At 43.5% G+C, this 12,713-nt stretch overlaps 1 protein-coding gene across 1 annotated transcript in view; it reads right to left on the bottom strand.

The window, feature by feature from the left end:
- The window catches only part of NELL1 (neural EGFL like 1), a gene marked incomplete at its 5' end in the record, with an annotated part of 294,771 nt that extends 288,914 nt beyond the window's left edge, over positions 1-5,857 (bottom strand). The window contains 2 exons of the mRNA XM_082485407.1: positions 1,499-1,627; positions 5,809-5,857. Coding sequence (XP_082341533.1) covers positions 1,499-1,627; positions 5,809-5,857 — 178 coding nt within the window. The remainder of the gene's footprint in view (positions 1-1,498; positions 1,628-5,808) is intronic.
- Positions 5,858-12,713: the final 6,856 nt, after the last annotated feature.

Genomic DNA, 12,713 nt, shown 5'->3' with positions numbered 1-12,713 from the left:
TGAGGTCCTCCAAGGAGAGCTGAACATCCATAACATCGTCACCATTAGCCTTTTAAAGCTGCTTTCAGTATCAATGGTTTCAACCGGTGTCCTGAAAAAACACATCTCGGTCTTCTTCCCTGCAGCTCTGACCACCAGGCTGTGACAACTCACCATGACAGTTTGTTAGCGTGGTTGCGATTAGCTGCATGGAATAGCAATGGGAAATACTAAAACATTTTAAGTCAGGCCGTTGCAGTCCTTAGAGAACAGACTGTACTTTAATATTGTTTGTCTGTAATACACAAAACCTGGAGTCGGGGATATCAGAAGAAAAACAACTGATATCTTTAAATTAATGCCCTTCTTCTGGACATTAATCTGGGAATCAGTGAAAATTAGGCTACTCGATGTATCATAAAAGACCGGAAATATGACTAACGCTCCTGAGGAGGTCTCCAGAAGTCTCTCTGCTCTGATTCCTAAACTGTCCTTGGTCAAGGAAACTAAGAACGAAGATTACAGACCTGCTTCTTTTATTACTTACAACAAAGCCAGTTAGCATTGCAGATCCAGAACTAAAGCTCAATGAGATCATAGCTGTTTGCCTCTAAGAACAGCTACAGAGGACGGACATCAAAAAGACACTAACATCCACGCTTCAGCACAGAGTAAAGCACAGTAACGGAAAACCAAACGTAGGAAGTCTCCACAATAAAAATGTTCCTAACTCTGCTTTAATGTGCATGTTAATTGATGTAAATGTCTTTCTCGCCTAATAAGGATATTGTAGCAACTCAGTGCTTCCACCCCACGGGACATTGCCTCTTAATCTGGACCTTACTTACATCCATGGTAAAACTTGATCATCCACCCAAAATTTCACTCACTAAAAAAAATAAAAAAACCCAACACTATTTAAAAAACACTTCACAAGCATTATCTTAGAATACTGAATGGAAAAAAAAAAAAAAAAAAATCACAATTCAAAGTGACTTATTCTGTACCTGGTACGCAGCTTGGAGAGTTAAATGCAATACTGTTCAATTTTCTCACTTTAACAGTTTTCACAGCGCTGATGAAAGACTTGCTACATGTTACTAATCAGTGTCAACACATTAAATGCTTTCCCATAGTTACATAGCTTCAGCTGTGTCAGTCTCTGCATGTGTACAGTCACAGAGAGAAAGTACACAAGAATACAACTGAGTCCATGCCTTGGAACCACTTTGACATATTTAGTTAGAAATAAATATTGGGGAGTGTTGAAAACCAGCATAAAAATACTTCCCTAAAGATCTCTAACCTCAAGTGCCAGACAGCACACTTTAAAAAAAAAAAAAAAAAAAAAAGCCACATGTATTTCAGGAAAGTAACAAGGACTATTTCCCAAAAATAAAAATAAAAGAAAGTGACAGTTAAGTAAGATCACCATTGCAGGGAATCAGTTAGGCATCAAAGCTCTTATGAGCTCAGGCAGGCAGAAGTGAGATAAAAGAATTGAGGACGTTTGTCTTACCTTGGAATAAAAATGCTTTGCTGGCATTGTGTAGTCCTGACACTTGTGTTACCCCAAGGGTTGTATTCACAAGATCCAGTTCTGTGATGATATCAATTTGTAAGTCAGGATCCATTCCAAATCCTACAGCTGTTGGAGGCACAGAGAAAAAGAGAGAGCGAGCTAGATCAATTTTTATTTCGAATCAGGTAATAAAAAAAAGAACAGAGAAGAATATCTAGTGCAGATATTTCTTGTACCTTCACGCGCACGCTGTAAACAGTAATTACTTATGAGACAGTGACTCCACTGCAGGAAAAGAGAAGATATACTTTTCCAATTCTTTCAATTAAACTATTTCCTTTCCACACATTTTAATACACACAAGTTAAAAGATTCTAAAACAGATACGTTAATCCAGCATCTTCACAAGGGTAAAAAGTAATAAATAAATAAAAGCATAACCACCTATGCAAAAAGATGAAAGAGATTTGCAGCATTCATCTATTGGCTACACGATTTCCAAGGAGACGCAAGAACTGAAAATTCCTCTCACACTTCATACCTAGCTGCGACTCACAGATCAGGCCCCACAGCTCATAGTCTAAAGGCAATCTGTTTTCCCAACTGGACACAATGACCCTGGAGAAGATACGGCAGCAGGGCAAACGATGCCATCCTGTAATCCAAGGGCACCGGGCGACTCCCAGAACTGTTTGACATTGCTTTGGAAGCGCACCTCCGTATTTCAGCGCAGCCGGTGCCTGTGAAGCGTGCCAAAGCCTCCCTACAAACAGCAGACATTCATTCACCCGAACCAGCGGTAGCACCTTCTGGTCTGCAGGAGCACCTACTGGAGAAGCACGAATCTAAACCTAAAATTTAGAAATGGCTTATGGCCGGGAAAAGACTGGGAACTCCTTGAACTAGCAGGGACCTGATGGGATTGACGGAAAACACACACACTCAAGCAGTATGAAGTTGCTATGTTCAAAAGTACACGGCAACTCGATGGTTAGGGCACACCAGGTTTGTTAAGCACATCTCCTTTTTCTAGGGATGGGAAGAGGCCAGCCTGACCATGCTGTCTCTCTCAACATAACAGTAAGTGTGGTGCGAGATCTGTGCCGGCAACATAGGTCAACTATCTCACGTGGGATCCTAGCACTTTCCTAATGAATTTTTTCACTAACATCATTAGTAACGGGAACAGGCTCCAAGAACGAAATCCTGATACAGCTGAAGTCAATGGTAAAAGACCTCCGTGGAGCAAGGACGTTACCTGTAAAGCACATCCGGATTGATTTCCACTGAGTGGACTTCACGTTCGGGTCTAAATTGATTCATTTATTATTCCAGGACTGTGCTTCTGGATCAGTTGAGCAGCAAATATTCTAGTTTGAGCCTTTGAAAGGCTCGAAGAAATTACTGAGGTGTACAGAACGAACAAGAAGTTATGTATTCTACTCATAAATCATCTGTATCGCAGCTCTTTCTCCTTTCCTTTACTGAAGAATTAAAACTTGTTGGAATAACGTGTTGTGCTAATGCAGAAGATACTACTACACAAGGGGAAGCGGAGTAAAAAATATTGAAAAGACACCTTTAGGTCTCTCGCAACCTTATTCTGGCAAGGAAAATTAAGATCTAGAGGCATTGGCAGAACTGAAGCTCCAAGATTGCTGACATATCCAAGTGAATGTATACACAGTGCTTTGATAAAAATGTCTAAGTACCTTTCTGTAGAAAATTGCAATTAGGGAATATGAACCTGGATAAACTTCTCCAAAGGTAAAAATTTCCCAGATAATCAGCAACTTCATCAGGCTTTTAGTACTATCTTTGGCCTCACCTACCCTAGACACTCAGGCACTGAACGACCACAACTGACGCTGTGCACACTGATGGACCAAATGATCAACAGGAGAGAACTTCTTTACCTACTGGTTCCCAACTTCCAGCAGCTCTTCCGGTGCAAGGGCTGCAACCTACAAACTCCAGACACAAACACATGTATAAATACAGGGAGCAAAGAAAAAACAAACAAACAAAAAACCAACCATAAAATGAAAGCTTGTTTTAAAAGAAAAACAGGAGGACTTCTTATTTCTTCTAAGGTTTGCATCCAGAAGAAAAGCAGTACACTGTAAGTCATGTGAACTTATCTATCAGGAAAGACAGTGTCTGCTGTCCGTGCCAAAAACCAAGTATGCTGCTCCTTATTTGAAAGGGGTTGGATCTATTCAGATCAGCAAAAACCTACCAATGTGAAAGGAGGTCGAGCAGGGACTAAAATTTGCTCAACGGCAAGGACAAGCTATGTCCAGTAATACAAATCTTGACCCCATTAAAGTCAGTGAAAGCTCTGCCACAGACATCAACAGGGTGAGGACAGAAACCACATCTAGCAAGTATAGGCACTCCCATAAATCACAGCAGCTCCGCTGCTCTATTAAAGCTGTTTATTCCAGCCTGAATACCCGAGGCTCAACAAGTATAGATCACTGTAGCTCCACAGGCTTCGATTTATGCCAGTAAAGGATCATGTGTGACAACTTCAGCGTGCCCCCTTCCAGCTTTTAAAATGCTTTCAGAAACAGAGACTATTCCTAATATCAGAGCAACTATTTAGCAAGCGCCTGCACTGCTTTAAACATCTAGTCATTTTCCTGTGCTGGCTCTTCAAGCTGCAGCAGGCACTCAAAAGCCTAGTTAATAATTAATAAACAACAAATCAGCAGCTTCAGTATGATAACCAAGTCTCCTTTTCCCCTGTGGTCTCCCACAGTCTATCAGAAAAATACCACAGGCGTATCAAACGCATTTGCATCTAGTATTTTATGCTGCCTCTCTTCAGCGGAACGAGAAGCTGGAAATGCTGTTTCCTTCTGAAGTAAAAATTAACGATCAACCCGTCTGCTCTCACTGGAGAACTGTGCAAAGCTTGGGCCCGATCCTGACCGATGTTGCTTTCAATTCCTATTTAAAGTAATTGGGCCATTCCCCTTAAAGCAGTGGCTTACACACGCAAAACTCCAAATGATTCAGTCAGGTGGGCGGGAACAGAAATCATCTCAGGACTTGGTGGTTTTCGGCCCAATGCGAACCAAAGGCACTACAGTAGATTAGAGGATTAAGCCATATAATTATGAATGATGTCACTAGGAAATCCCTAAAATAAATTAATTCTGCCTTACAGCTCCGACAGCTTGTATTCTCCGCTTACGCCTTTACCACCTACACCCAAGCACCAGTAATCACGCCGCACTCCATTTAGCTGATGTCCAGCCATGCAACGTATGCAGCGCATTTATAATTTCCACGACATGTGTGACACGCTATTTGGGGATGGAAAAACTTCAAGGTAAAGCACACTCAACACCACCAAGTCACTTCCACGTACCCATATGCAATCATTCAAACGGTAAAGAGTAGGCTCTAGGAGAGGCATTTTGCTCTTTCCTCTCTCAGCTTCAGCGGCAATTGTTGCACACAAAGAACTTTCCGAGTGGCTTCGCGATTCCAAGTAGTGGGAGTTTCGGGACCTACTGCCCATTTCAAACGCCCGTGCGCACTACTGGTGGTAACACCACTACTAAAAGGACAGGCGGTATTTTCTTCCAACTATTTTTATGTCACGCCTCGCCGGATCTGCGGATTTTGATCAGGTAACAATTACCAGAAGAATAACCACGATTTTAAAAGACGGATTCCTTTGCGCCTCTGATAATCGTGCTGGGTAATTGCCTTGAGAACAGCTACAAGCGCTACCGAGAAACGTCCCCCTCCTGAGCTCCAACCGCGGCAGAGCGGTACCCGGGGCAAGGGGAAAGAGAACAAAGCATCCCCAGGGAAACAACGAACGGTACTTCGGTCGCGACACGCCGGAGAAATCACGTAGCGGGCACGGCCCGGGCAGGAATAACGCACCCGCAACCCGCCTCCGCCGCCCGTAATGCGGCTTCCCCGAGTCCGCTACCGCGGGCGGCGCCGCGCACCGCCCGCCCGGACCCCCGGCGCGTCCATCCCGCTCCGCTCCATCCCCGCGGGGCGCCGCGCACACGCCGCTCTCGGAAAAACTTTCCCTCGCCTCCCCCACGGCACCCGCGGAGCGCATCCCCGCCGGGGACAAACCGGGCTGAGCCCCGCCGACACCCGCGCCCGCTCCGCGGGGGACGCCCGGACCCTCCGCGCCGGCGGAACCGCCGCCGCCTCCCCGCAAACTTTCCACCCGCCGCCAGCGCACCCCGGGCGGCGGCCCCGATTCTCAACCCCCCCACAGCGGTAGGAAGCAAGGAGGGACACCAGCCCCCGCAGCCCCGGCCCCTCACCTGCCCCGGCGGCGGCCGCACACGCCCAGAGGAGCAGGAGGAGACCCATCGGCGCGGCGCGGGCGGCGGCGCCCGCCTCCCTCCCTGCTTCCCTCCCGGCAGCTGCTGCGGAGCCCCGCGGAGCCCGAGCGCAGCCTCCGACGCGCGGAGCGGCTCCGGCAGTCGGTGGTGGCGGCGGCGGCGGCAGCTCCGCCCGCTGCCCAGGCGCGGCCCCGACGCCCCCGCAGCGGGGGCTCCCCGCCCGCCCGCCCCCCGCCGTGACGCGCGGCCCCCCCCGGGCCTCGCCAGCGCCGCCGCCCGGCCACGGACACGCCGCGCCAGCGGGACCCGGGCCGTGGGGAGCCCCCCCGGCCGCCCCCTCTCTAAACGGTTCACTGGGGGAGCATACCCGGTCCTGCCCCCCCCCCCCAAAAAAAAATGAATTCCCCGCAGGCGAGGGGGTCCCCGCACCAGCCACGGGGGGGTGCGAGGTGCGGCCACGCAGAGCTGCCGGGACTGCGCACCTTCAACCACCTCCTCCTCCTCGCTCTCGGCATAAAAATAGGAAAGATCGACACTTATTAACTATTTAGTCTTAGTAATAATTTATGCCCGGTATGAATAAACAAAAAGACGTTCTGAGATATAACAGGGAAATCCATACCCTTCCTCCGGCTTCTTACGCGTCCTTGCTCAAGTCACTTAACTTCTCGCTCCTTCATGCCTCTAAAGTGTAAAAGGGAGCTAAAGTACTTACAGATACTTGCGAGCTACCTGAGAACGTGCTCCGATGACTGCTTTAAAAACCTATCTTCAAATATTTCTTCCCTCCAACCCTTTGACTCCATCCTTGACGAGAAACAGACCACCACATGCACTGATCATATGACTCCTCCCCCACAGAACACCTGATTTAAATTTGAAGTAGAGACTATAGGCCCCAGATTAAGCTCCCATCCCACTGAACTGGGGTAGAGTGAGACTTCCAGCTGATGTGGCTTTGCTACGGTTCAAATCAAGCCATTTCAGCTGTAAAGCCAGGATCCTCCTCTCTGCGGCCTCCCCTCACCACATTGTGGTTTGGTTCCACACCACGCAAATTCCAGCCATCTTTAAAGTAAAATAGTAAGCTGTACCTTTAGATAAAGTTAGGATGACACCAAAAAAATCATGCCCGCTTTAGGGGGCAGTTGCATTCACACACCTTTACATTAGCAAAAGCGAAGAGTATGACTTGGTTGCCTAATTGCTTCATTAGTAAGATCTCTGAAAACAGCTGTTCCTGGCTGCAAGCAAGGTAATGCACTCCAGGGAATTTCTGGGGTGGTCATTCCAAAAGCATCTCAGTAATTTATCTCCAGCGAATCTAAACAGCTTTTACGCGAATATAACTTTGTATCTTCTTACTTTTGTTTAGGATGCCCTGGTATTAGCATCACTCTTATTACCCCCGGGGCTCGGGGAGAAGTACATACATGGTATACAAGTATATGTGTATATAGTGTATACATAGATATATATATTCATAGCAACAAGAAAAAGAGGCAATGGTACACCAGCAGGTGAAGACACACCTTTCTATCCCCATCCTGATGAAATATCTTTTCTGCACAGTATTTACTCTCTGATTTAAGAAGAGATTTCTTTCCGTGAAATAGGTCTATGCATCCAATTCATGTTAGCTTAGCTATGTTTGTGCTTATCTGGTAGTAAAACCAGGGTCTTTCTACGTACAAAATTGAATCTGATTCAACTCAAGTTTTCCATTTTCCACTTGGTGCAGAGTCTTTAGTGAATACACAATTTAAACTGGTCACAGATAGATTCTTAAACAGACCTGTTATTAGCTTAACCTACATCTAGATTAAGTGCTATTTAAAAAAATTACTGTGGGTATATACAAAAATTTGCACTGAGTTATCGGCTTTAAAGCACAGCTTCAAACACACCTTGAACAATCTTATGGATTAAGAATGTCCTCATCATTCCTGACTTGTTCTTCAGTTGATCAGAAACATCCAAAGACCCCACAGGTACCGCAAAAAGTAACACAAGCAACAAGTGCGAGGAAGCGCTCTGAACAGAGCTGGTCCCACAGATGTGAGTCTTCCTACAGTCCAGCGCAGTGCCCAAATGATCACACATTGGGAGAGAATTAGTAATCTTACAAGAATTTTCAGCTGTTCATAGCAGAAAAGGATAGGGTAAATGGATGGAAAACAAAAAATCACATTCTCCCAGCCAACACTGTTCTTACACCTCCTCTAATGGCAACAGATCATCTTCCTTTATCACAAAAAAATCTGATATTCTGATATGATCTTGTGGACATATAAATAGCTGAAGGCCATGACATTCAGATAAGAATTAAAATTGTGCTCCTGAACATTCTTAGCAATTAAAAAAAAAAAAAAATCTGATGGCACTTTTGCAAGAGTAAAGCGTTAGTCCTGGCCAACTGGCTGGATTTAAGCTCAGATAATATTCCTGTGAAAGATTGTTCTTGCACTCTCAGTCGGACGTTGAATGCCTCTTGATTTTTGACCTAAATTACTGTGATGTTGCTAACCATGTGGTGTTAAACTGTTAGTCCTGCCAGCCACAAAGCTTGTGGCGTTTTGTAGTTTGATGAAGTATTTTTGACTTGGCCCAGTATCTCTCTGAGCAGCTCTAAGGTAGTTTGCGTGCCTTGGATAAAAGGCAGTTAAAAGAGCTAAGTATTACTTTAAGCGCAGCTGAATGCGCGGATTCAGTTACCAGCTGAACTGCAAACGCTGGAAAACAACAGTGCTTCTACCTGGAGGAAAATAATAATAATAATAATAATAATAATAATAATAATAATAATAATAATAATAATAATAATAAAACAAACAAAAAACCTTGTAGCTCGTGGGATGGAAAATCTCCTTGATTCCCAAGTAAGGCTCACATCCCTGGAAAGCCTGGCTCCAAAGGAAGACTTGCAATCCATGCAGGTAAAGTTTACTTTGCAGCCAGTAGAGGGCAAGAATTAAAAACAGCATTTACACTTAAATACTAAGAGAAAGAGTAAATGTAAAGGGCAGGGGGGGTGTGGAAATACTGTATGCCATACCTGTCCTACCAGCTGATAAATAGTTGTAAAGGACTAGATAATCAGTCCAACAGGCTGAAAGTACCCATATTATAATTACATAAATATCTTACTAATGCACCAGAATGAGGCCTTACAATAAGAAATCATTTGTCTACTTCTGTACTCAGTGATGAAGCAATACCTAACTACTTTTTTTTTTAATTCCCAAACACACGGTTAGCTAACGTTTGAAGATCACAAAGTCCAAATTAAGCTTTGCAACTCATTAGTCTATTAGGTTGGCATAAGATGTGCCCTTCGGTCTCCACCCCAGCCATAGGAATTTCAGTACCCAAAGGAGTAAAATTATTAAGAACTAAAGGCATCTGCTAGCACCGCGATAGAAGATGTGCCCATCTTCTAGTCATTTAAGTAACGTACATACGTTGGTTTAAAGCATGGCCTGGGTGAATCCATACAACCGAGTCAAAAGGATGTGGGTTTTTATGTGTTCCCACGAGTTTAAAGATTTAAAGCAGTAGTGCCTAATGGTGACAGCAAAGTACTGTCTTTTACTCCCAAAATCAGTGTGTTGAGTCATTGACTCCCATTGATTGACTGGAGATTTGACAAATTCCACGTGCCTCAGTTTTTCCTCCTGAAATGGGGACTAACGACACTTACCCGCCTCTGAGGACTCTTACGATGCTCGCTGGCAACTTCAGACTTCTCCAAGACGAAAACTGCCTTATACGTGCAAAGAATTGCTCTAGTCTCCCATCATCAGGTCCTGCCACCTCCCTCATCTACCCATACACACCTCAGAGAAATGCAAGTTCACGGACAGAACAAAGAACTTTTTTTTTTTGGGGGGGGGGGGGGGGGGGTGGAAGTTGATTACCGGAATTCCTGGAACAGTCCTGCCACATGGCGACTGAGCTGTCTTCAGGATTAGGCCCTTGCCTGGACTCACCGGCAGGCTCTTGGCACCACGCTAGGATCTCTTACCTGCACCCACGTTTGATGCCACATTGCGATCAGACATTGCACTTCAGCTATTGTATTTGGGGAAAGCTTGTCAAAAGCTGGTGTCTGCCAGCGGAGAAACGGGTTGGATCAGGACCGTTCCCACCGCAGGCTGCTGGGAAGGGAAGAACCCGCTCACCGTATGGGTGTCGTGGCACGTTGCCCCCACCGCACTACAGGAATTCAGCTTTAAACAAAAGGCGCAACAACATCAGGACTTAAGAACATCCTTACGTTTCCCTTCCCTTCCCTTCCCTTCTCCCTCTCATCTGCGTCTCCAGCAGATACGAACCTCTAGTGTTTTGAACAGTTCAACAACCTTTGGGATGACTGAATTGATAGGATAAGAAGGATTTAAGCAAATCCAGTTGGTTCTCTGATAAGCAATCAATTATTCCACAAGCTGCGGAGCACTCAAATAGTTAAGAATCCAAACATTTAATTGATACTTGTTTCTGCAGCTGTGCAGTATCTCCGTTTCCCAAGAGGGCTGTTTCCAGTCGCTGCTCAAGGTTTCTAACAATCAAATGGATCAATTCTGCAGATACCTTAAGGCTGTGTGTTAAGTAAGAATGATGTTTGTGGTGTGTATTGGGTGGGGAAGGAGGCGGTGGAAAAAGAGACGTTTCATTCATCAGAAAATTTTGACGTATTTTCTGTTTTAAACACTGGACATTTATTTAGAGTCTTTAGAGCCCATACATTATTGAATAATTTTAATTTATCACATCCAAATATAATAGGCAAATATATAATACAATAAATTGCATTTGTACACATAAATACAAAATTTGAGGTAGGGCCTCAAGAATAATGATTTCTTAAATTAATAACATACAGCATTATAATATGCACTATATGAGATATATATGATGCATCTTTTGTAACATAAGATATCTTCTCCACGTATAGCTAATGAAAAAATTATAATGACCTGGTTAGGGTACAAATCTTTATCCATAGGCAGCAGTACCCCATAGAATGCCTGTAAATATATATATATATATTTATATATGACATTACGCAAGTAATTAAGATTTAACCCATCAGCGATGGGTCCATAATAAAGTGCCATAGGACACAGGGCGCAAATTCTCAGCTGGTGTAAATTGTCACAGCTCCAAAGAAAGCTGTAGCAATTTATACCAGCTAAGCATCTACCTTACAAGGTAATACTAGTAATATAAATGACAGATAACAACATGTTTAAGTCGATCGATAGTTTTCTTAACAATGGAAGATAGCTGTAAGGCAAATGGTTACCTGAAGATGTATTTAAACATTATGGGCAAATAATAATATTGCAAGCAATAAGGTCCAGCCCGGTTCTCACATTATGTTAAACCCATCAGGAAAACCTTCTCTCTTTGGCGATAGGCTGCCTGAGGGTGACAAAGGCAGAAACCCCAAATACCCGTAACCCTCCCCCCGCAAGTCGTCAACCTGAGTCCCTCGGGAATATCAAGCTTTGACCATTTTACAGATATTTTATGTGCACGCCATTTAACTACAAACTAAGAAACAAGCGTCTCTTACAGTGTTAATAGCAAAAAATGGCAACACTTTCCGGGACGCCACGTGCCGAAGCTCTGCAGCCTGCAACCCACAATCCCTACAAGTCTGTCTTTAAGTGCAAGAAAAAGTGGATCTGCAGAATAAGAAACCAATAGGCAACCAACATCTGCCGTAAATAAGCAGTTGCTTTAACACAGGCAACAAGAAATCATATTATCCATACAACTGTACATACATTCACAAAAGACAAAAAGTATTTAAAATAAATCAGGCGTTGGAATTTCATGGTAAGAGACAGCCACACAGTGTATCGGAAGCAATGATCTTCAGTGCTGAGGCACATCTAATGTGGTCAGTGGAGCAGAACCTAATCAAAAGACTACTTTGACCCAATTAAAACATCACATAAAGACAACCCGAGTCTTTTTCAATTAAAGGTCATTTTGTTAAACCCTTCTTTTGGAAACAAAGTGCTGCCACGTCTAGCTGAAACACAGGTTTTGAACATTGCATATTAAAAAGACTAGGAAGACCCAAAGAACTTGAAGATGGCAAGCATTTGCATTAAGTATAATCTTTAATGCATACAATAACGCGTCTCAGCTCATCCAGAAATTCGATTTCATTTCAAAGAAAAAAAATATGCAACATAAGTAATTTCACTAAATTTGAACATTTTTTACTCACAAGATAGATAGATCTGCAAGTACGTACATCACATTTTTACTAATATGGCTTTTTCCCCTCCTTTTTTTTTTTTTTTAAAGATCTTTCCTGGTATTTAATTAGTTACTAAATTTATTTTTAGAAAATTATCAAAGTACATGCAAAGTTTTCCTAGAACATGGTAAATGAAGCGCATTCCCAAACTTCAAGGTTACTTCTCATTTAAAGAAGACATTGCTGGGTAATTTAATCTCAACATTCAGATTTGCCAGTAAAATACTTTAAAAAATGTCTAACGTGAAGAAAAAAAAAAAAAAAATCTGCTTTTAGCATACAGTGAAAATGTCACATCTTCTGTGATTTTTTTATATTCGTTTCTCCCCCCTCTCCAAATGTTTTTGCGAGCCTAGTGATAGAGGTCAAAGCTGAAGGCAAATATCAGCGAGAACAAAATCACTATCACCTGTTTTCAGAGTTTCAAAGTCAAGCCTAATCCTGTGCTAATGACTTTGCAGGCACAGGAACAACATCTAAATTAAAAGCAGGCAGATTAATTACATAAATCAGGGAAAGCAATTCCATTTTTCATATGCATTCTGGTTTGGTAATCCAAGCCAAAGGAAAAAATATCATAACCTAGCAGTATTCCTTCAAATGATAT

The sequence above is a fragment of the Vanellus vanellus genome (assembly GCF_965231255.1).
Source record: "Vanellus vanellus genome assembly, chromosome: 6".
Classification (NCBI taxonomy): Eukaryota; Metazoa; Chordata; class Aves; order Charadriiformes; family Charadriidae; genus Vanellus; species Vanellus vanellus.
Note: the sequence above shows the minus strand (reverse complement) of the source record. Positions and strands in the feature narration are given on the sequence as shown.